The 23,738-nt window shown below is 47.5% G+C and overlaps 1 protein-coding gene across 2 annotated transcripts; it reads left to right on the top strand.

Moving 5' to 3' along the window:
- The first annotated feature begins 3,136 nt into the window (after nucleotides 1-3,136).
- LOC129679197 (myosin regulatory light chain 12B) lies at nucleotides 3,137-20,357 on the top strand. Of its 2 annotated transcripts, none has more exons than XM_055610127.1 (4): nucleotides 3,137-3,225; nucleotides 16,463-16,661; nucleotides 18,626-18,787; nucleotides 19,939-20,357. In XM_055610127.1, the coding sequence occupies exons 2-4, from the start codon at nucleotides 16,478-16,480 to the stop codon at nucleotides 20,109-20,111; spliced, it is 519 nt and encodes a 172-aa protein (XP_055466102.1). In that variant the 5' UTR covers nucleotides 3,137-3,225; nucleotides 16,463-16,477; the 3' UTR covers nucleotides 20,112-20,357. The 2 variants fall into 2 exon arrangements, with proteins under 2 accessions (XP_055466102.1, XP_055466103.1); XM_055610128.1 differs by lacking the exon at nucleotides 3,137-3,225 and adding an exon at nucleotides 10,743-10,914.
- The last annotated feature ends 3,381 nt before the right edge of the window (nucleotides 20,358-23,738 follow it).

Here is a 23,738-nt window from a genome sequence, read left to right as displayed (position 1 = left end):
AACAAATCTTCAACAAGGAATTAAATTATTTCTACTCTATGTGGGTAGAAATACTATGTGGGTAGAGTACTCCTGAAATTACCTTTTGCAACATCTGTTTTTGCCTGGGCAACCCCTTAAATAACCACTGGGAACAGTAGGTGGTTGACTCCGTTTGAAATAAGTCTCTTAATTTGCCAGAAGGATTCTCTGTGTAACAGCCAGGCTTTGCTTAAGCAAGAACAGCCGCCAATAAAGAGCGCTAAGACTCTCCTCTAGTAGTGGGCTTGAAAGCAGACCCAGTCTCTAAAGTTCTCGCAGGGGGAACCACCTCAGAGCCATCTAGCTTAAAAGCCGAGGTAAAACTCCACCTGCGTGTGTTGCCATTGGGACTTCAGTGCCCAAATTGAATTTGATCAAGGAACCTGAGACTTAAGGCCAGGAAGTGACTGCGACTGCCTAAAAGACAGGTGGGAGCAGATTCTGAGGAGAGGAGGGACAACAAGTTTAAAGATTGGGTAGACTAGAAGGCTTCAAGAGGCATAGGCCACAAAAATCGTTAGAGAAAGCTAGTTTTAGGCGGGAGGCGAGTAGCATCAAGTCACAGAAAGGCCTAGAGAAATTTAAAGGAGTCAGATTTTGCTTGCCTCAGCTGCCAGGCAGTTTTGAATGTAGAAACCATAGTGAATGATGCTAAAGTTTGGAGCCCTGGCAGACTTGCATTTTTTTCCTTTCTGCTTGTTTGTTTTGTTTTCCAGGGTTTCTTTGTGTAGCCCTGGCTTTCCTGGAACTCACTCTGTAGACCATGCTGGCCTTGAACCTGAGTTCTACCCCCCCCCCCCCCCCCGCCTGCCTTTGTCTCCGTAGTGCTGGGATTAAAGGCCTGTACCAACATTTTCAAGTCCCAATTTTGCTGTACCATGACTTTATGGCCTCAGGCAAGCTGCTTAATCTGTGTTGGCCTATTTATTCCTTTATAAAATGAATTAGTGCAGTTTGTAATGGCATTTTTACGAATAAAAGCAGCTTGTATCTGGAGGTGGGTATGTTTGAATAAGTTCCACCTGGTACCCAAGAAGATCTGTGCCTTCATGAGGCCAGGTTATTTTAAAATGCCATCTTCCTCGTTTGAATTAGGAATGCTTCTTAAGTTTGCTACAAAAATTAGAAACGTGGGAAGAAAAAAAAAAGGTGCGAATGCAGCAGATATTTGAATTGTAGTTATTCTTGTTTTGCTCACTGGGGTCCTTGAAAACAGTTCTGAAGGGTTGACCGTGCTGAAAGGGCCTGTCCCCTTGTATATGGGGGAACTGGGAATTCAAACTTGGGCTCTCTTGCTTGAATAGTAGCCACTGACCCACCCCCACAGCCACACTCTGTTTTTTTGAGAGGGGCTTTTGCTGTGTTAAGTTTGCCTGTTTCTCTGCCACTGGGATGCCAGGATTAAAGGTATGTGCCACCATATCCTACTCAGTAACTGATCTTACATTGCCTAGGTGAGGATTTAGGAAGTAATGATAGACTTGGAAGAGTCCTGTGAGGAACTCATAAAGAGCCAGCACTTTATAAGAAACATAGTTATTTAAGCAATAACTCTTTAGGACAGATGGTATCAAAGGAAAAGAATATATACTCATGGCCAGACATAGCATGGCATCCCCTGGTGCCTGTTAAAAACAAAGTATCTTCCACCTCTGACCTATTCAACAGTACCAGATTTTCAAGCCCCGATTTAAAGTCATTTTCTGTTTATTTTGGGGGTTATTTTACATTTTAACCGTGCATTTTGTTGCAGGGGAGGGAGTTGCATGTTCCCTGGTGCCTGCTTGTGGAGCTCAGAGGACAACCTGGAGGAGTTGGTTCTCTGTGGGTCTCCAGAATCTAACTCAGCCAGACAGGTTACCTGCTGAGCCATCTTGCTGGCCCCTAAGGTGTTTTTGTTTTGTAAGAACTTCTGTGCAATAGTGATGGACACACATAGTGTTCCTATCTTCTAGGAATTTTTTTTTTTTGGGGGGGGGGGTCGAAGTTTCTCTGTGTAGCCTTGGCTGTCTTGGAACTAGTTCTGTAGACCAGGCTGGCCTCCAACTCCCAAAGATCCACCTAACCTAACATCTGCCTCCTAACCCTGACAGTCCTAATCCTGAGAGCTAGAGTCAAAGGCATACACCACCACTCCCCGACCTGGAAGATATTTTTGTCTCCCCACCATTTGGCACACGTTCAGCAAAAAAAAAAAAAAAAAAAAAAAAAAGTGCTTAATCAAAAGTCCTACTAGATTGACTATCCATTGTTTCAAAATAGTGATACTTACCTAGACTATCCCAATATGGGGTGTGCGTGTATGGGGGGTCTGGAATTGTCCTCAACAATGCAGTCAAATCATATGCAGTGTGTGTATTCTTAATTCTATCAAGTCTTTAAAAATAACTCAAACCACGCCTGTGATCCTAGCACTCGGAGTTAAGAGGCAGGCGGATCTCTGTGAGCGAGTCCAGGACAGCTAGGGCTACACAGAGAAACCCTGTCTTAAAAAACCAAAACCAAACAAAACAGCAACAACAACAAAACCCTCAAACCTTTTGTGTTTGAAAGAGGAATGAAAGTAGGAAACGGAGAGTGTAAAGGACACTGGCTGGAGTGCAATTTCAAAAAAGCGTAGGCGTTTCTGGAGCTCACGGGAGAGTGCTCAGCCGCCGCCCTCTTCCGCACTACATTCCTTCTCCAGAAAACTGTTTATCTAAAACTCAGTTTAACCCGGCCAACTGCCCTTTGCTAAGTCAGGCAACCTCGGACTGGCCGCTGCCGGCGCCCGGGGACCCCGAACCCAGGGCGGACCGCAGCCCACCCGGGTCAAATTCCAGCGCTGGCGCCCCGCCCTCGGCCCAGGAATGCGGAAGGGCCGCCGCACCAGCGCGGGGAGCAGGGGAGGCCAGCAGGAGGGCGGGGCGGCTGCGGCCGGAGGATGCCGTGCAGGCGAGCTGGGGGGAGCCGTACTCGCGGCCCCCCGGGCTGAGCTCGTCGGACTGCGCAGCCAGGTCGGTCGCCGCCGCGGGCTGCCGGGCCCCGGGCCCCGCGGAACGCTCTCCGCATCCCCCTGCCGCGCTTGGTCGCGCCGAGCCAGCCGGTGCTCCTTCCGCCCCGCCCCCGGGCCGGAAGTGCGGCGCCGCCACTGTCCCGCCGCATCCCCCGCTGGTCGCAGTCGCCGGTCGAACCGTCTCGTGCGAGCTGGTAGCGTCGGATCTGGTGAGTGGCTCTCGGTCCCTCGGGGCGCCCCCGGGCCGCAGCCGTCCCTCTTGCTGCGCGGCCGCGCCCGTGGCCTCCGGGGGGCGGAGAGGAGGCGGCTCCGAACGAGGCCCTGGTGCAGTTGCTGGGCTGCGGAACCCTGGTCGAGGCCCAGGGGTCCTGGGCTCTGTCGCCTGGATGACTGACACCTGGTTCCGGGTTGCTGCACCTGCCGCTGCCGCAGGTCCAAGCTGCGTGTTAGCGTCAGCTGCGCGCATCCGTTCTAGCTGGGGGAGGAGAAGTCCGCGCCTGCACGGTTCCTGCCTAGGGAAACCAGGAACCGGTGCTCAGAGTCGGTGGTTACCAAACGCTAACACGGGCCGATTTCCGTACATTCTTACTGTACCTTGCGTCTTGCAAATATTTAGTTCGTTGTAAGAGAAGGGCAATTCAAAGAAAGCTCGAGAGAACTGAGAACTTCTTGAACAGGGATCCAAGAGGGAGAACCGTGTGGATCTCTGATAGGTGGTAAGAGGAGCAAAAGCTCCTATCGTTTGTGCAGGAAGCGCGGGAGACCAGCCGGAAAGAAGCAGAGCAATGACGACTGCTAGCTCGAAAAGAGGAAGGTGGTTAGGGTAGGGCTCGCATACACAAGGCCCTGGGCTGGAGCCTATCAAATAAAGAAACTAAGTTAGGCCCTTTTATAGGTGGTTTGAAAATTTGACGAGAAATGAAAAATTATGTAAGAGGCCTTAGGGAGTCCTTTAGATTCCTCCAAAAGGAAGTAACACGGTGGGAGGATGTTTAGGTGATCTGGTTGATTAAGGATGGCTTTTCTGTAGTCCTGTGTGTTCGAGAAACACCACAGTATTTTCTAATTCAATGAGGCCCTACAGAGAGCATCTCCTGACAGTTTTTAGTTTATGATCATGGGAAGTGGTACCCAGAGAGGTGAGGTAATTTGCCTGGGATCGCTTAAAGAATTCATATGATGGCACCAGTTTTTGTCTTGTTTTTCTGTACACCCTCGATTCTACACACACACACACACACACACACAGCCCTGATCACTTCCTGTCTAAGTGCACAGCGTTTTGTTTGCTCCGGATGGTATGTTAGATACATTCTGTGATGGCCACCTCTGTTTATGTGCCAGCAAGGCCAGAGTTTACTGAGCTGCCGCTTCTGAGGACAGATCCCCAGGTGATGGTGGACAAGCTTAGGAAAGCCAGGGGTGGGGCCTGTCGTCCGTCCCCCAAGGCTGGGCTGAAAGATCCCAGCAGTCTAGGGATGAGATTTTCATATCCTGGTTCCCAGCATCTTTCATTGGGCTCTGACAAGTTCCACATGGCAGGCGAATCCTCCCTTAAAAGGTTGGCCACTGAGTCCGCCTTACCTGTCAGAAGCCGGATAACAGGAGGAAAGGTGTTCAAAACTCACTGTGTGCAAGGGAGGGAGGAAGACTGGAAAACAAGTCAGCCTTAGAAGCTTGTTCCCTCTTTATTGTGTGTGGTGGGGGGAGGCGTGTTGACAGTTTCTGAGGAAGATGGTATGATTTTTAGGGGAGGCAAACTGACTTGAAAAACATGATATCCAGGTCAGCCCCTGTGGGCTTTGGGTGTGGTGTCACCTCTGGACTTGTTTCCAGACATTATGGGGGGAGGGGGGGGTGTAGCCCTGGCTACTTCATTCTTGGGTGCTTCCCATGACTTGGGACGAGAAAGGGTGTCTGCATGAAAGAGAAGGAGGCCAGAGACCTTAAAGACACCTCTGTTCAGAATATTTGGCATGGCAAGCGCCCTCCTTGACATATCTGAGCCCCAAGGTACACCTTGCCGGTTGCCTCACCTAAAGCTTTTTTGGTGGGCACTTGGAGCTGCTGATATGAAGGACACGGGTGGGGGTGGGGTCCTGCTGGGATACGTCCTAGGATTCCCTATGTAGACATTCTGCCTCTTGCTGGCTTTTATCTGAGAAGTTGGTGTAACACCAGCTCCTGTTAGAAGCTGTTGTGAGGACTACCAATGCATGAGGCGCGCTTACTCCGGTGCCGGGCTCACCTGTAGCTTGTCCTTGGTTAATAACGGTCCTTCCTAGAACTGAGCAGGGGCCGGGTTTTGTGAAGTGTCTCTTCAAAGTGAGGTAGTGTGTACTGGCCTGCCCTCGGGCTCTAAAAAAAGGCCTTCTTTTAGGAGTGCTCAAACCCGTGAACACATGTGTATGGAACACTGTTTGTGACGGGAAGAAATCATATGTGTGTTCGGGCTCACCTAGCATTTATTTGGCACCTGCCGTGTCCAAGGCAATCTTCTATACTGTATAATTCAAGCAAAAAGGCAAAAGGCTATTTTTTTAAAAAGTCTTTGTAAATTGTATGTCAGTGGCTGGGCATGATGGTGTCCTTGGGAGGCAGAGGCAGGGAGATTTCTCAGTTCCAGAACAGCCTAGTCTACAGGTAGAGTTCCAGGACAGCCAGGGCTACACAGAGAAATCCTGTCTCGAAAACCAACCAAACAAACAAACAAAACAACAACAAAAAATTGTATGGCAATGTAATTCTGCCCATTAGTAGAAAAGAATAAAGTGTACAGCACTCAGCTAATGTGTTTGAGGCCCTGGGTTTGATCCCCACACACTGTGAAACATTTTTAAAACAGGAGGAGGATAGTCATAAGCTCAGCACAGGGCGTGAGCCTCAGAAATAGTACATTTAAAGAAGTCAGGCCTGCACAAGTACACATTTGTCATTTAATTTAAAGAAACCCAGACAAGAGCCAGTCAAGGTCATGAACACCTCTAATCCTAGCTCTCTGGAAGCTGAGGCAGAAGAGTCCTGAGTGTGAATACACTTTGGTCCGAGTAGTAAGGCTTTTAGTCTCAAAAAAGAATAGAGAAGGAAAAGAAATCCAAACAAGATTTGCCTAGGAGTAAGGTACACAGTCGACTTCCGGGACTTTCTGGAGCGATGTTAACAGTTGTGACTTACTTGGTTATAACATGGGCGTTCACAGTTACAGCAGCGATTAGATAGCAGAGACAGAGAGCTGACTCACAGGACGCCCACAACACCTGTGAGGGAGAAAAGAGCATGTGTGCCAAGTGTGAGAAAACACAGTTGCCGCAAGTTTCCTGATGTTAAGAAAAGCTGTAAAAATGGTGTTTGCCTTTTTAAGAGAAAGGTAATTATGGAACTTAAAAAAAAAAAAAAAGCCTGTGTTTATATGATAAGCATTATGAGTCATCAAGTATATGAGATTAATTTTGTGAAGCATTTTAGTTTGATTATATACTTAGTTCCCTTTCTGGTTGCTGCTTTCAAACTGTTCTTGTATTCAGTCATTCAACAATAACTAATCTTGTCTACAGTAATTATGTGAGAATCCATGAACTTTCTAGACTCTGACAGACACTGGAAAAGGTGAAATTAAATTAAAAAGACCTTAGTTGTAGCCCTGGAGCTGGTCTCTACCTTCAGCACCTCCTCCTGTGAATGTACTAAAAAATCAAGACTCCTTCACTGCACAGACCCCACCTTGAGCATCTGTCCTTGGCATCCCAGCGACCATTCTAGTGTAGCTGGGCTCAAACTAGAACTCTTTGTAAAGATATATTTTTAATTATGTGTGTGGGGCGGAACGTGTACGTGAACGCAGATAGGTACCCCGGAAGCCACGGGTCCCCTGGAACTGCAGTTACGGCTGGTGTGGTTCCCCATCTTCTCCACAGTGGGTGCTGAGACCTTCTTGGTTCTTTGCAAGAGCAATGTGCACTCTTGACTGAGCCCCTAAAATTCAAATTCTTTATGACTCCTTCGCCCACAGAACCAGTTTCACCCTTTTCTCCTTAATTGACTCACAGTCAGTGGTAATTTTTTTTATTTTTAGATTTTATGGTGTGTGTTGTTTGGCTCAGTTTTTGAGACAAAGCAGCCCAGGCTGGCCTTGAACTTGGCGATCCTCTTGGCTTTGCCTGGGGAGTGCTGGGATTACAGATGTGCAGCCGCACCGGTTGGAGGGGAGCCTTTCACGTGCAGCATGTAAGCACATCCAAGCACAGAACTTTGAAGAAAGCTGCAATTAGAAAGCGAGAAAAATCTGCAGAGCAGTAGAGGAATAGGAAATAGGATAGTGACGACAGTGGAGTGAAGACTTGTGTGGGAGAGAACTACGAACTGGGGTGAAAATTCTCTCACTGTCTTACCAGTCATGTGGCTGGTCCTTTTGAACTCTAGAATTCTGTGGCTCTAATCCCGAAACAAAGACATTTCCTTATCTCACTAGTAAAGAATTCACAGAAAATGGCATTGCTGCTTTTCCATTGCTCTCAAGTTTGTTGAGCTTTGTAAGGCAGTACCTGGGGTTTTTGTTGGTGGTGGTGGTTTGGTTTGGTTTGGAGACAAGGTCTTTATGGCCCCAGCTGTCCTGGAACTTGAGGAGATCTACCTGCCTCTCCCTCCAGGGTGCTGGGATCAGAGGCGTGTGCCACCACACCTGGCTACTAAATTCCAGGAATCCCCAAGTAGTTTGGTCATGTATGCGTGTCCCCATCTAAAGGACTGTCACCATGGTTCCCATGGCTGGCCAGTCGCTGCTGGCCTTTAGTAGGAGGCCTCAGTTCCCTGCCGTCTCTTGCTAGCATCTGCAGATTGACTCATAACCAAGCAAGCAATGTCTGTTGTGACAGTCATCCGCCATCATTTCATAATCCACTGTGGCTCACCTGGGTCTGCTCTTCACTTTGGGTGACTTACAGTGACAGCTGTTGAAGGTCGCCTCAGAGTCTGAATTTCAGTGCCATCAGGAATCATGCAGGTAGCCTAAACATGGGGAGGGGTCATTGAGTACTCATTACCCCAAGAATCTGGGGGTCTGACCTAATGATTCCTTCTGCAGTTGTTTAAGGTATCTGAAAATCAGGTTTGGAAGTACAATGTCACAATAAAAACCTGGCAAGCTACTTTTGAAGACATATTCTAAAGGCCATCTTGGGGTAGGTACTAAACAAGACTTCTTGCAGACTGCATATAATTTGCTCACTGTCAGTTATTGGCTGTGAGCTGCCTCTCAGTGTGTGTATGTGTGCACACGCATATGGCGGCCAAAGGACAACCCATGGTGTTTGAGACATAGTCTCCCGCTGGCCTGCATGCGTCACCAGATGTGGGTTCTGGGCTCGAACTCAGGTCCTCATGCTCTAAGGTTAAGCAGCAACAGAGCTGTCTTCCGAGCCCATGAGCCACCTCCTACATGGATGAAGAAAATAAGATAGCTGAAATAGCCAGAGGTCAAACAGCTGATCGAATCAGAACTGGAATTGTATCCAGGCCTCTTGTATCCTCATTTGCCCATAATGACCAGCTTTGAAAGGCCAGGGGAAAGTGGACATGTGAATAGCCAGTGTGGGCTAAGTGTTTCAGCCTTAGCTGGACATTGGACTCACCTAGTGCATTTAACATTTTTTTAATTATTCCATGTTTATGAGTGTTTTGTTTGCATGTATGGTGCCTGTAGAGATCAGAAGAGGGTGTTGGATCCCCTGGGACCAGAGTTCAGACAGTTGTGAGCCTCCATGTGAGTGCCTGGAATTGAATCCAGGTCATCTGCAAGAACAACAAGTGCTCCTAGCCAATGAAGCAACTCTGCAGCTCCCATCTGTTGCATTTTTCAAAACCAAATTCTTGGCCTCCACTCCCAACATTCCCTTTCTGTTAGGGAATGTCTTCAAAGACTCAGGCATTGTTTTTTATAAACTTCAGAGATGAGCAATGCCCGATGCCGGGAGAGCAGTGTTCATTGGCCGCATGGTGATAGCGAACACTTGGGGGAAGCATCAAAGGGATGTTGCAGGCTGCTGCAGCACGTGCTCTGAGCATCTTTCCAGGCCTGGGGAAGCCAGCCAGGCAGGGTGAAACTCTCAGATTTCTGCTGGCGAATGCTACGTTCCCATGCTTTGCCTTGGACATCAGATATCTACATCACCTGTAAAGCCAGCTGCCCACAGCCCTGCCCACCATGTGACATGGCGGCAGTACAAACACCCCATCTCGGGAAGGTAGAGAAATGGTGCAGTGTTTGAAGAGGACATGCCTCTTGTTTTTATTGAAGGTAATTTACATTCTGGGCTGTTTTATTGTGGATATTTTCATCTGTGTCTGTAATCTGCAGGTAGAGAGTTGGGTTAGTCCACACCCCTTTATAAAGTACTTTCATTAATAATTGAACATAGAGAGTTTTCTCTGTTAAATCATGGCTAATAGAAGATGCTGTCACTTTAAACCCAGTCTGACCTGTTCCACTGCATGGTCGATCCCGACTTTGGCTTCTACTTTTCAGTCGCTCCTGTTACGGTCATGCTATCCATGTAGCTTCTCCACTCTAGTTCGGATTTATATTAATCCCACTTACCTATGATCTGAATGCAGAGGACATTCACCGCTCAGAAACCCACCGCTCAACTCTGTGCGTAACCCTGAAAGGTTTTAAGTGAGTTAAAATAACTAGAAGTGAATGACAGAGTGTGTACGTAGAAATGTCATCTGCTGTGGCTAACTTAGGGAGTTATTTCATGTCTGGTCTTCAGTGGCATCATGAGGAAGGCAGACAGTTTCATTTAGTACAGGGCTTTTTAAACTTCTTTCATTTGTAATTCCTTTTCTCCTGAGGGGGAAATATAAATACGTGCGCACGCATAAAATAGGTGTGCGTGAGGCTGACGGAGTCTGTCACTGCTTAAAGGCCTGTTCTGCCAAGTCTGACAGACAGCCCGTATTGATCGCCCATGTGGTGGGAGGGAACCATTTCTCAAGCCTTGTCCTCCGATATCCATTTGCATGTGTGGGCACACAAATCAAAAAAAAAAAAAAAAAAAAAAATTTTTTTTTTAAACCAAGTGTAGTAGAACATGCTTGTGGTACCAGTACTGGAGAGGCAGGATCAGGAATTTGAGAAGCTGTCTGGAAATGAATGTATTGAAAATGGGGCTCTCTGCACTGACAGAACAGAGGTGGCTGAGCACATCAGGGACTGTTCACTGGCTGGCAGGGAGAGAGTTGTGGAGGGTGATCCTAGCCTCCTGTCGGGGTGAGTGGGCAGACCGAGAAATTGGACGGCTAGGAATGTTGAGAGAGGGGACAATGGATTCAGTTTTCAGTGTGTTGATTTTGCGGTGTCTGTGGGATGTCCAAATGGGCGTGTTTCCCAGGCAGCTGGATATGAATCTGAAGTTCAAGGTAAAGCCTGGAGGTGTATGCTTGGAGCCAGACACTGAGTTGATGAGATCATACAAGGAAAGCCTGGTGGAAAGAGCTTTAAACCATGGAGGGACTTGTGACTTGGCCAAGTGGCAGAGATTGCCTTGGAGACTATAAAAATGCATACATGGGGCCAGGTGTGGTGGTGTGTGCGCCTGTGGTCCCAGCTGGGGAGGACGGGGGTTGGAAGATTCTGGACCAGCCTGGGATGCATTGTGAGGCCCTGTCGTAGATGCTGGGACATGAGAAACCTGGATGTGTCAGTGGAGCGGAATCAAGTGGAGAAGAAGATCCAGGAGAGGCGATCCTGGAGGAAGGAGAACCGAAACTGTGTGGTGGAGTGCAGCGTTCCCCTCGGTCCAGCTCAAGACTGTGTCAAGTACAGTACAGGCCGGGGAAAGTACAGTGAAGTCCTGAGTTTGTCGGGTAGAAGTCGCTGTGGGCTGAAGAGTGAGTAGGAGGTGAGAGAATGGAGGAAGCCAAGATAGTTATCTGGGAAGGCGAGGGAAAGGGGTTGTTTTCTGTGTACCAGACTTCTCAGATTAGAGGGTTTGACACACCTTTGCTTGCTTTTCAGCTGATGTGTATGTTGGTTTTTATAGGTGGCAGAGTGTGTGTGTGTTTTGCTTTTGTGCTTCTGGGGATTGGCTGAACCCAGGACCTTGAATGTACATATAGGCTCTACCACTGAGTTATATCTCCAGCCCTGCAAATCTAAAACTCTTGGCACTTAAAAGACAGAGGCAAGAGGATCGTAAATCCAAGGCCAGCTAAGCTACAAACATAGTAAGACTCTAAACGTGTGTGTGTTGTGTGTGTATGTATGCATAACAGAGTTGTGTTACCTTTGTTGTTGCGATTGTTTGAGACAGGATCTCCACTATGTAGCTCTGGCTGTTCTAGAACCCGTCACACAGCCCATGCTGGGATTAAAGGTGTGCAGCACCATGCGCAGCCCAAAGTTGCGTTTCTTGGGAAACTCAGCTGGGCTGGGTAAATGACTCAGTAAAGTGCTTGGCTATGCAAGTGTGAGGCTCTGAGTTCAGATTCCCAGCTAGCACCCACATGGAAGGAACACTGACACATAAGTGCACCTAAAGTGTGAGGCAGCATGAGAGACCCTGCCTCAAAACTAAAGTGGAAAGCATTTGAGGAAGACACCCACTGTCCAGCTCCAACCTTCACATAGATGCATACAAGTGTCCACACACATTTTACTAGAGACTTGAACACAAGCACAAAGGGAGGAATGCTTAGAAAAAGACAGTACATACTAAAGAAGTAGGTGTGGGTTTCCCAAGAGTTGTGCCCAAAACGAAACAACAAAACCCCAAAACTTTACAGAATAACTTTCCTGTTATGTCAGGTCTAAGTTTGCTCTGCAGCCTGTTTTGATAAAGGCTGGTTGGTGATTTGTTCTCCACCTTTGGCCTCCTTCCTGTTTTCTGTGGGGATCAGCCTGCTGCGCCAGCTGAAGCTTTGTGTGCTACCCCTCCCCCACACGCACTTTTTCACTGATCACACTCCCTAATCAAGTGTTTGCACTAGGTCCTGTCTCACTGACTTCTTAAAGAACTAATTAAACCTCAAAAATGTAGGATTTTTTTGAGTTAACTTTCAGCATAATGCAATAGACAAAGTATGCTTTAAATAAAATGTTACTCTCTAGTAAGTTTGCAAAGATGATTGGCTGAAAGAACTAATCTGTCTTTAGACTACTATTAAATCTTGAAATAAAATCAGCACTTTTTACATGAGAACGACTTTGATGTAACAGATTCAGGATGTAAAGCCTTAAGATAGTCCGTTGGAGCTGAGGATGTAATGTATTGGAAGAGCTTATTATAGCATGTTGGAGGACCTGGATTTAAGCCTATTCTGGGTAGTTTTCATCAAACCTGACAAAAGCTTGGGTCATCTGAGAAGAGGGAACCTTGATTGAGAATGCCTCCGTAAGATGGGGCTGTCTGAAAGTCTGCAGAGTATTTTCTTAATTAATGGTTGATAGGGGAAGGCCTGACCCGTTGTGGGTGGTGCTGTCCCAGGGCTGGCCGTCCTGGGTTTGTAAAAGTGAGTGGAACAAGCCATGAGAGCTGGCCAGTGAGCAGCATCCGTCCACGGCCTCTGCATCAGTTCCTGCCTACAGGGCCCTGTCCTGTTTGAGCTCCTGCTCTGGCCTCCCTCAGTGTACTATGTAGGCCAACCCCCCCCCCCCCGCCCAGCTTGCTTTATAGTCATGGTGTTTTAGTACAATTATAATCCTAAGGTGAGACCCTCAAAGCAGCAGCAGCAGCATCCAGAGAGGAAGGAAAGAAAGAAGGAAAAAAAAATCTAATATCAAGCTAGTATAGTAGACCATTCTGTTTTTCATTTGACTTTCTGTAGAACTATAGTCAAATATCAAGCTCAGTTACAGGGAAGAGGAGAAAATTAACGTTTATTCAGGACAGATATGTGGGAAAGGCAACTCTCCCTGTTGAGAGTCAGGGCCGTGACGCTAGTACACCTCGGCACAGTGCCAAGGCAAGCTGAGTACACCTTTGGAGCGTGTTTTAGATTGAAGAAGAGAGGAGACGTTATCTGAATAGAAAGTCCAAAGCCAGAAGTCCCTCTTTGTACCAACTAGCATGGCTAGAGTACTGATTGCTTCTTATCACAGCCATACCTGCAAAGAAGAAATCTTAACTGAGAAGATGCCTCCATCTGATTGGCCTTTGTGATTGGTCCAGTGTGTGAAGTGTTTTGATTAATGATTGCTGTGCGAGGGCCCAGCTCACTATGGGTGAGCCTAGATTGTGTAAGAAAGCAGGCTGAGCAAACCGTAAGGAGCAAGCCAGTAAGCAGCACTCCTCCTTGGTCTGTGTTTCACTTCCTGCCTTGAGGTCCTGCCCTGGCTTCCCTCGGTGACAGGGTGATGGCGTGTGACCTGAGACTTGCAGGATCAAATGAACCCGTTCCTCCCTAAGATGCGTCTGGTCATGGTGTTTGTCATAGTAGCCCTGGCTGACGGCTAGTTGTCCTCCTCCGACAGTGAGGCCTCAGAGGGGAGCTTTTCCCTACTGTCCTCACTTACCACACCAGTTGGAAGTAGGTGCTCCCGGGATTGAGCTCAGGTTTGATGATTTGCTAGGACTCTCAGAACTCACCGAAAGCTGTGGTTCTCCCTGTAGGGCAGTATCCAGGAGGCTTCCTAACACCCAGCTTCAGTTGTCTGTCCCGGTGAAGTCATGGACAGTGTCAACTGCTCCTAGCAGTATGTGTCACAGTGTGCAGATATTGCCAGCCAGGGAAATCGGGCTTTATGACGTACCTATGGTCAACTCTCCACATGTCTGACCTCAGCCCTGGTAGAAGCCAAGTCCATACCATGTGACCTGAGACAGCAAACCCCAGGCAGAAGATTGCAGGAGCAAAGGGCAATGGCTGCACAGACCTCTTTAACAGCCTTGAGTTACTTAATACACGGGGTCATGGATTTATTCTTTAATTTAGGGAACACCTGTCTCATAGGGCAATTGTGGAGATGAGGTAAAACATTAGATCAAAGAGTGGGGCAGGTACGGTTACCAGTGGGTTTTAAAAGCTCTTGCCACACAAGCATGACAACCCGAGTTTGATCCTAGATCCCACAGTGAAAAGAGAGAACCAGTTCCTGAAAGTTGTCTCTGACCTCCACACACTCAGCTGCACTTTCAGGCACACTTTATATATCCACCACATCATTATCATCATCTTTGGAGCTGGAGAAATGACTCGGTGGTTAAGAGCTCTCATTGTGCCTCCAGAGAACCTGAATTTGATTCCCAGCATCTGTATGGCAGCTCACAACTGTATGTAACTCCAGTTCTAGGATATCTGGCGCCCCCTTCAGGTCTCCAGGTAGTACATCATGCAGGCAAAAAATACATATACATAATTTAATTTTAAAAAATGATAAAATGTTTTTAAAAGTTGGCCTGAGGGGCTGGAGAGATGGCGTATTGGTTAAGAGCACTGTCTACCTTCCAGAGGACCTGGGTTCAATTCCCAGGAGCATATGGACACTCACATCCCTCTGTAATGCCAGTCCCGGAGGATCCAGTGCCCTCTTCTGGTCACCATGGGCACTGTATACACGTGTACAGATATACATGAAGGCAAACACATAAAAATGGTAAAAGCTCAAAAGTATTTTTTTGAAAACAGGCCTGGTATTTGTAAGATTTCAAAGTTATGTATAGCTAGTTGTTTGTGACTTATTTGAACTTGATTTCTAACTTCAAAGCTGATAATACTGTGTTCTATTTGCAGTGTGCACTGTCTAGTATAGTAATTGGGATAGATTCTGAGAATCAAACTGTTAGATAGTCTCATCAGTCTGCAAACAACAAAGAGTTTACATACACAAACCCAGAAAGAACAGCTTACTGCAGACCAAGACTGTGTGGAATATACCAGGGTATATGCTGTCTGTCATTGGCCGAAAAATGATCATACATGCATTTATGGTGTTTAAAATGCAGCCAGGACATGGATCATGCCTATAATCCCAGACAGAGGTGAGCGGACCAGGAGTTTAAGATATCCTGAGCTACATAGTGAATTCAAGACCTAGATGAGACCCTATATTTTAAGAAGTGGGGGTGCTAAAAAATAATAAAATAAAGATAGAGATGGAAATTATCATTCTGTTTACCAGTTAAGTTGATGGTGGCTGTCAGAGGGGAGGTAACTACTTACAGAGACTCTAGAAATGACTGGGAAGATGATAAAATGGAAACAATTAACTGACGTTTGGAAATTGTCAAGTGGGGGGAATGCAGGGGTAGCTTGGATGTCTAGAAGAGGAAATTAGGCTTGAATGATATATTTTTTTGTTTGTTTGTATATTTGTTTGTTTTGAGGCCAGGTTTCTCTCTGTAGTCCTGGCTGTGCTAGAACTCACTCTTTAGACCAGGCTGGCTTCGAACTCACAGAAATCGCCTGCCTCTATCTCTCAAGTGCTAGGCTGAGGATGTGCACCACCATGCCCAGCAGATGATGTATTTCAAATGTGAGCACATTTGGCTGCCTAGTTCTGTGTGCAGTATCCACTTAGTTCTCATCACTCACTCAGTGTCATGGGTAGTGTGTTTTGGTAATGAACAGTTGGGGTCCAGGGAGATTGTTTCATATTGGCAGTGAAGTGGGAACGATAAAAGCACCTGTCATATTTGGCTGTTTTGAGGGTTAATGGGAAAACTGAGCCTAGCAAGGGTAGGAGGTTTATGTGTAGGAGCGCTGTTCCCTCAAAGAGGTCTTGACACATCGGACTCAGCCCCTGTTATATAGATTTCTATAAACTCCAGTGGATGAAGAGTAGTCTTGGAGCAGGAGAGATGGCCGAGTGGTTAGGGCAGATACAGCTTCTGCATTGGGAGCATGTAGTGCCTGTAACTGCAGCTCTGGGGGCTCTGGCCCCTTCTCTGGCCTCTGTGGGCACCTGCATTCATGTGCACACACCCACACAGAGACAAACATGTACACACATGGTTAAAAATAAAAGCTAATTCTTAAAAGAAACTAGTCTTGCTGGGTGGTGGTGGCCCACACCTTTAATTCCAGTGCTCATAGGCAGAGGTAGGCCTCGACTACAGAGTGAGTTCCAGGACAAACAGGGCTACATAGAAGAAACCTTGTCTCAAAAAAAAGAAATTAGTCTTGTGAAAGGTGATGGAAAGTACACTGATAAATTCTCTTAACATGTACTTTTAAAATCCACTTTAACTGTCACCTTGAAATAAGCTTGGATGTACTTATTCCTACCTGATTTAAGTAAATATCTTTATTGAGATTTTTTTTCTCTAGCTGGGCACAGTGGCACACAACTTTACTCCCAGTACCTGGGAGTCAGAGACAGATGGATCTTTGTGAGTTCCAGGCCTCCTGTTTTAAAAAAGAAAGAGAAAGATATTTTTATTCATTAGTATTAGGTGTGTGTGTATATACCCTTTTGCTTTACGTGTTACATGTTGCTTTGTTTAATTTCAGATTTAAACCGCCACCATGTCGAGCAAAAAGGCAAAGACCAAGACCACCAAGAAGCGCCCTCAGCGCGCAACATCCAACGTGTTCGCCATGTTTGACCAGTCCCAGATCCAAGAGTTCAAAGAGGCGTTCAACATGATCGACCAGAACAGGGATGGCTTCATCGACAAGGAGGACCTGCACGACATGCTTGCTTCTCTAGGTAGCCTTTTATGTGCATTTTCCTGGTGTGATTCATCTCTGAGTCATTTGTAATGATTCAGTCCTTTTCCCAGATGGCCTTTGAAAGGCTCTCAAGTGTGGGAGGGGCCTTGTTAGATCCAGGCCAGGTGTGAAGGGAATCAACTGCAGGGTGAGGACCTGGCAGTACTGTTCCTGTTAGCTAAGTAGATGTGCGGTGTGAGCCTGAAGGCTGTGTGTATGTGTCTGTGTGTGTTTATGTTGGTGTGAGCCTGAAAGCCATGTGTGTCTGTGTCGGTGTGAGCCTGAAAGCTGTGTGTGTGTGCATCTGTGTGTGCCTGTGTTGTTGTGAGCCTGAAAGCCGTGTCTGTGTGTATATGTTAGTATGAAAGCCGTGTGTGCGTGTATGTGTGTGTGTTATTGGTGACTAGGTGTAAACGATCAGATGTCTCAGTACAAATGCAGCTAGTAACATCCTGTGTTAGACAACAGGCCATGAACAAAGAGGTAACACTCATAACTGACAGTGGTGTCTGAGAAGGGAGGGCAGTTACTTAAAAATGGACCCCAGGAAGAGACTTCCCTAGTAAGGTTTTCTATAATTAAAAAGAAAGTAAGCTAATTTTTTTCTAAAAACCATCGAGGGTGCTGATGAGATGGCTCAGCAGGTAACCCACACACTGCCAGACCTGGTGACCTCAGTGTCAGCCCCAGGGTGGAGAGGCCCGGCTCCTGGAAGTTGTTCTCTGTTCTGTACATAGGCTCTACCTATGCGTGCACACACACACATGATCCATTTTCGATTCTTGTTTCCTTCAGTGAATATTCTTGAATCTCTGGGTTACAGTGCTCACAATGCTGCCAGAGATGGCTTAGATCCGCGCACAGGAAAGTAGGCTTTTTGCGTACTTGGACTTGGTCAGGGGCTCCGTTAGGACAGGTGAGCTGAGTAGGTGTGCTGGGGCAGAGTAGCCATTCCTGTGCTGTTTAAATTTCACCCAGATCCTGCAGAGGACTGTCCTCAGGTTTTAGTCTGGTATAGTTCTGTGATGCTCCGGATCTAAATCCGAAGATCCCATCAACACATCCTTTTCCCGTCTGTCAGCCTCGTGACTAAAGGCCCTTTTGAGAGCCTGAGGTCAGCCAGTCCTTTTCACAGGCCAAAGATAAAGGAGCTGGATGGGGGCCACTGGCACCAAGCGTGGGGTCTGGGTTCTGGGGTCTGGGTTCGAGTTCCAGATCTTCCACCTTGTCCAGCCAGGGATGACCTGGTTTTCAAATCCCTTCTCTGTAGATGCTGCCCCTCGCTGTGGGGTTCTCTGGCTGGGGTCTTAAGATTGGCTTTCCGTGGGAACTGAGATCCAGGTTTCTCTTTACAAACAAGACTGTGGGCACTGGAGTCCGGCAGGGTGGCTCATCCGTCAGCATGCAGGAGGATGAGGCAGGACGGTTGCACTTGGCAGACAGTGCTTCAGTATTGTCCAAAAGAAGCTTCAAGTCCCAAACTGACCTAATAGTTTTAGCCCAGATGATCAGCTTGTAAACAGTTTTGAAGCATACCAGTTCCCAGACAACTGTGTCATAATTAGAAACATTAATGTTGATTTTTCTTTTAATAGCTGGTATTGAAATAACAACCCCAATGAACCAATATAGAATCAGTGTTCAGTGTGAGAGAATGTGTGTTTCCTGTCAAAGTTTGAGGGTTTTGGTTTTTTAATGAGAAGTGATGGAGACACTGGCAGGATTCAAGCTGGCTCAGCACAGGAAGCTGCTTTTGCCTTCCACCTGAGGGCTGTGACCCCAGAACTCCTGTGGAAGGAGAGAACCAACTCCTGAAAATTGTCCGTAGAGCTCCACACATGTGATGTGCGCACGCACAAAATAAGTGTAATAAACCCTGTAAAAATGTGTTTGGCGGTGTAACGGTAGCCAGATGGCTGACTGAACTGGGCTTGGCCTTTGTTGCCGTGTGCACTCTTACAGGGAAGAATCCCACCGACGCCTACCTGGACGCCATGATGAACGAGGCTCCAGGCCCCATCAACTTCACCATGTTCCTCACCATGTTTGGTGAGAAGCTCAACGGCACAGATCCTGAGGATGTCATCAGAAATGCCTTCGCTTGCTTTGACGAGGAAGCAACAGGTAACGCTTCTTGTGTGTTTCTGTCCGTCTTCATTTTAGGGGCCGCGGGCACAGTTTTCACAGTCTCTACCCTGCTGTTTTAAATAGGGCAGTGCAGCCAGATACGGCCTTGCACAGAGCTGGTGTAGGCCCTAAAGTGGCAGCCTGTCTTGTTCACCTTTGAATTTACCTTCAAGCTCCCTAAGAAAACCATAAGTATTTAGCGTCCGTTAGTCGCAGACAGTGAAAACTGTTCTTTCGGGGACTCTCAGTTTCTCTGAGAAGCCCAGTTCGCAGTGTGAACGTTTGAGCTGTTCTGTGTCTCTGGGGGCTTTGCTCTGTTTTGTCTTCATTTCCTGCCCCTTGGAGATGCACACTTTAACGTAAAAAGCCATTCAAGTTCCACCTGTGTTGTCTCATTCCTTCCTTCCTGAGTCTCTCCTCCATTTGCTCCGTATTAACCTTCTGCTGGGTCTCACGGTCACCTCGTGTCCCTCCTCGCCCTACTCTTCCTGGCACACTGCTGTCCCCCTGCACCACTGCTCTGGCTGACACTGCCTTTTGTTCTCCTCTTACTTTATTTGACTTTATATTCCTATGCTGCGTTTTTGTTGTTGTATTAATTAATTAATTAGCTGACTAATATTTCAATAGAGTACTCTGTCTGAATATACACCTGCATGCCAGAAGAGGGCACCAGATCTCATTATAGATGGTTGTCGTGAGCCACCATGTGGGTGCTGGGAATGGAACTCAGGACCTCTGGAAGAGCAGGCAGTGTTCTTAACTGCTGAGCCATCTCTGCAGCCCGCTATACTACAGTTTTTAAAATATATGTATTTCCTTCCTCTGTGTAGAATTTTTGCCTGTGCGTATGTGTGTGTGTCTGGTACCCTCAGGCGTCAGTTCCCTGGGAACTGAAGTTACAGATGGTTGTAAGCCGCTATGTGGGTGCTGAGGATCGAACCTCTGCTCCTCCAGAAGAGCAGCCTGTGCTCTCATCCTGAGCCATCTTTCCATTTTGAAGCTCTTAAAATCCTTTAGTATTAGTAAAGAACCCCAGAGGGGTTGGAAGCAGTGGTGAGCGGTGGATGAGGAGAGTGTGGAAACAGGCTGGTTTGGTTTAGAATTGTGCCGGGAAGCATCTGTGAGTCTGTCCTTTGTGGCCCCAGGCACCATCCAGGAGGACTACCTGAGGGAGCTGCTGACCACCATGGGCGACCGCTTCACAGATGAGGAAGTGGATGAGCTGTACAGGGAGGCCCCCATCGACAAGAAGGGGAACTTCAACTACATCGAGTTCACACGCATTCTCAAGCACGGGGCAAAGGACAAGGACGACTGAGGAGCTCGGCTGAAACTCCTGCCGCATCACCTTACTCCATTCCCCACACTTCGTCCTCCTTCATAGGAAGGACCTATGCATGCCGCTTGGTTTCACAGCTTTGCCTCTTTTTTAATGTATTTATTCCAGACCTTTCTGTCACTTAGCACGTGTATAATCAGACTGGAAACGGGGACATTGTTGTAAATTGTATTGAAAATGAGATGCGAATAAAAATCAACAGGTGTGAAAGCCCAGGAAAATATATCCGTATTTCTGGTTTTGCTGGATTTTTTACATTTTTATATAATAAAAATGTTATTTTGAAATAAAGATGATGCTGACTCAAATGGAGTGTAGAACAAATGGGTGACAGTCCGGGCAGTCCTCAATTCAAGTTTCCAGCTCTGTAAAATCCAGACTTTATAATTTTTACATCCCTGAGACACTTCTTCAGGACTTAAATACAGTTTAGCATCCTTAAGAGCCAGTTAGTTGCAACTTGGTGCTTACCTTGCTTCTAGGGAGATGTCTGTTGAATGCCACGCATCGACCGTTGCCTAGGAAAACTTACCGACCTAAGGCTGTGAGAACAGACATAATTCTGGATACGTGAACGCACTGCAGCATCGCTCTTCCTGTTTCTTACAGTCTGACCAGGTGGATTATCACCCTCCCTCAAGTGTGTGCACTGAACCCCAGAGCCACAGCCCTGAGCACAGTGTAAATTGGGGTGGAGCCGAGTGCCAAGCTCAGAGAAGCCAGTGACTCGGGTCACAGTTGGTGACTGACATACTGACTCCGGGGCTCACAGTTCAGGACCCAAGGGCTGCAGAAAGACAAAAGTGCCAACGCATTTCCCTTATGCTGGGGCGGAGTTCAGACATTGTCGACATCTAAAATCATCTTGGAGTAAGACAGTTATTTGAAATTGTTTTCAGAAAAGTCTGCACTAGGAAGAAAGAACACAAAAATTGTAACGAGGCGAGGGTGTGGATTGGTGGTAGTCCTGTGCTCAGCATAGGAAGGGCCCTATGTTCAAATCTTGTTGAGAAAATTAGAGCATAAACATCACAAGCAACTACAGATATGCTCGAAGGCAGCTGCCCAGTGTAGACCTGGGGAGGAAAGGCAGTTGTCAGAGGAGGTCTGCTGACGTGACACCCGTTTTCCTTCAGAACGTGTTACTTAGAATTGGTGTGTGCATCGCTCGCTGCCTGGGCCCTGTAGCTTTGTGCGGCACCTGGTCTGCTCTCTTGCTGTCCCTCTGTCAGCTGGGCTTTTCTGTCAACACGGAGGTTATTAGGCAGTCAGGTGAGTGTTCAGCTCTGCCCAGGGAGCAGTCACTACTGCTCACTGATCGACATTGAGACAGCCAAAGCTGCCGTCCAGAATACAAGCATTCGCGTGAGGCTCCTGTTTCCGTTTAGAATCTCAAACTTGCCACGTGGGAATTGCCCTGTGGGTAAGACTGCAGGAATAGACACCAGCCCACTACCCAGCAAGCTCTTGTAAGTGGTGCTGGGTAAAGGCCAGGACAGACAGGAGAGGCCCTGGCACGGCTCTTGAAGGGCTGGGCCGGTTCTAGGTAGAGATGTGATGAATAATAGCACATGAATACTGTGGTGGTGAACACTGCGTGGCAGAACATGGCCAGAAACGCTCTGTAGGAGGTTTGGCCCAGGTGAGGTCTGTTTGACAGGAAGGAGTCCCTCTGCAAAGGCCAGGTTGAGGCTGTCCACTCACAGGAGCCAACTCTGACTCCTCCAAAGGCAAGTAAGGAGGAGAACCTGAAGATGCTGGCAACTCAAGGATGTGATCCACAGAGAATCCAAGTGGGGGATCCCAGGCCTTTAGGTGGGAGAAAAAAACATGGTTTGTGTTTGAAAAACTCATTGTGACTGTCTGTAGAACTTAGCTGCAACGAAGAAGCCAGACCAGCTGGACAACCTCAGCACCCCAGATGCAGGCAGCTGGCTTGGGCTACTACACGGCTCTCCTAAGCCCCCGGACCTCTAGTCTAGCTGTGCCTTGTTGCAACTGTCTCTGAGGCATCTGTAAGTTCATTTTATCGCTCTGCTAAAAGCCAGGCTGGAAAGACGGGTGTAGAGTAGGTACAAGGAGGTATTTTTCAATGTTTAAGGCAAGGAAAAACCAATGTCCAGTAAAACAGTAAAAACCTTGGTGTGAGGAAAAAAAAAAAAAAAACATCCAACACCATGCTCTTGAGAACCTTGCTAATCCAACAGCCACTGGAGTGTGTGTGTGTGTGTGTGTGTGTGTGTGTGTGTGTGTGTACCTCTTAAATGGCCCACAGAGGCCCAAGAATGTGGCTCATTGGTAGAGTTCTTGCCTAGCATTTACTCATGAAGCCTCAGGTTTTATGTCCAACGCTACGTAAAAATACAAGAAAGAATGGTAGCACAGGCCTGTGAGCACAGGCCTCTCAGCACTGGGAGGTGGAGCTCAGCCGCTCAAGGTCATCTTGGCTATGTAGTGTTTAAGGCCAGCCCAGGCTACATGAGATAAAATGTACTGAGCATTTTCCTATTGTTGCAGGAAAGAACAGAATCTGCCATTGTCTTCCATCATCATCTTCCTCCTCCTCCTTCTCCTTCTTCTTGCACCTGGGTCCTCTGGAAGAGCTCCTAACCACTGAACCATCTCCCGAGCACTACCCTGCTCTCTTTTTTTTTTTTTTTTTTTTTTTTTTCTAGAAAGGGTTCCTCTGCTCTGGCCTTGAATGCAGAGATCTTCCTTGCCTCTGCCTCCCTAGAGCTGAGATTAAAGGCTTACATCACTCCCCCCGGCTTATTCACAACTGCCTGGAACTCTAACTCCAGGAGACCTGCTACCCACTTTCGGCCTCCATGGGCATATGCACACACAGACACAGGAATAAGACAACTCTCAAGAAGAAAAGAGCTAATCCAGAGTCAGGTGTGACGTCAAAGGCCTTTAATTCCAGCACTCATGAGGCCGAGGCAATCGGATCGCTTGAGTTCCAAACTATGTAGCCTGGTCTGCATAGTGAGACCCTATGTCAAACAAACAAAAGTTAATCTGGCTGGGCAGATCAATCATTCGGCCAGGCCAAGGGACCAACCCTGGGGAAGGCAGGTCCATCCTGAGCTATGCTGAAGAGGACTAATTACCCCTCCAATGAGATGCTGTACTTGCCCTGTCCTGAATCCTCTCAGCTGCTGCTGTCCCCAACCGTCACAGGCTCTGTGGGATCTGCCTGCTTTGCCATTCCCGACTCAGAAAGGCACAACCTTGGCCCTTTTCTTCTCTCTGCCTTCGTTCTGGATGCTGGCCAGGGCCTGAGTGGGCTCTTTCCAGGGCGCTGGGTTTCTTTACCCTTTCTCTAGAGCTCCCCTGTCTGCCACGTGGCTCACCTCCAGTCTTATGTCATCTTGGCATGGCTTCTTCTCTTTCTCTTCTCTATTCTTTTCCAGGCAGCTGCCAGGGTTTGCAGCTTGCTTCCTTGGGGTTATTAGTCTGAACTCTAATAACTAATGGTGTCCTTAAGTTCCCCTGTGAGTCTGTTCTTAAATCCTTTTGTTAATGAAACTGGGACCCCCAGGAAGGGGCCGAGTTACTCTGGAGCTCCAGGAAGGGGCCGGGTTACTCTGGGGCCGCTCTGTA

Source organism: Psammomys obesus, unplaced genomic scaffold, assembly GCF_907164565.1.
Source record: "Psammomys obesus unplaced genomic scaffold, mPsaObe1.curated_primary_1811, whole genome shotgun sequence".
NCBI classification, from domain to species: domain Eukaryota; kingdom Metazoa; phylum Chordata; class Mammalia; order Rodentia; family Muridae; genus Psammomys; species Psammomys obesus.
The sequence above is the reverse complement of the archived record's forward strand: the minus strand, read 5'-3'. Positions and strand labels throughout refer to the sequence as shown.

What these genes read in the sequence shown, in the direction of transcription:
- LOC129679197 (XM_055610127.1), top strand. Translation starts at nt 16,478, where the DNA reads ATGTCGAGCAAAAAGGCAAAGACCAAGACCACCAAGAAGCGCCCTCAG. An exon ending in CGACATGCTTGCTTCTCTAG is followed by an intron (nt 16,662 to 18,625) that starts GTAGCCTTTTAT and finishes GCACTCTTACAG; the next exon opens with GGAAGAATCCCACCGACGCC. An exon ending in CTTTGACGAGGAAGCAACAG is followed by an intron (nt 18,788 to 19,938) that starts GTAACGCTTCTT and finishes TTGTGGCCCCAG; the next exon opens with GCACCATCCAGGAGGACTAC.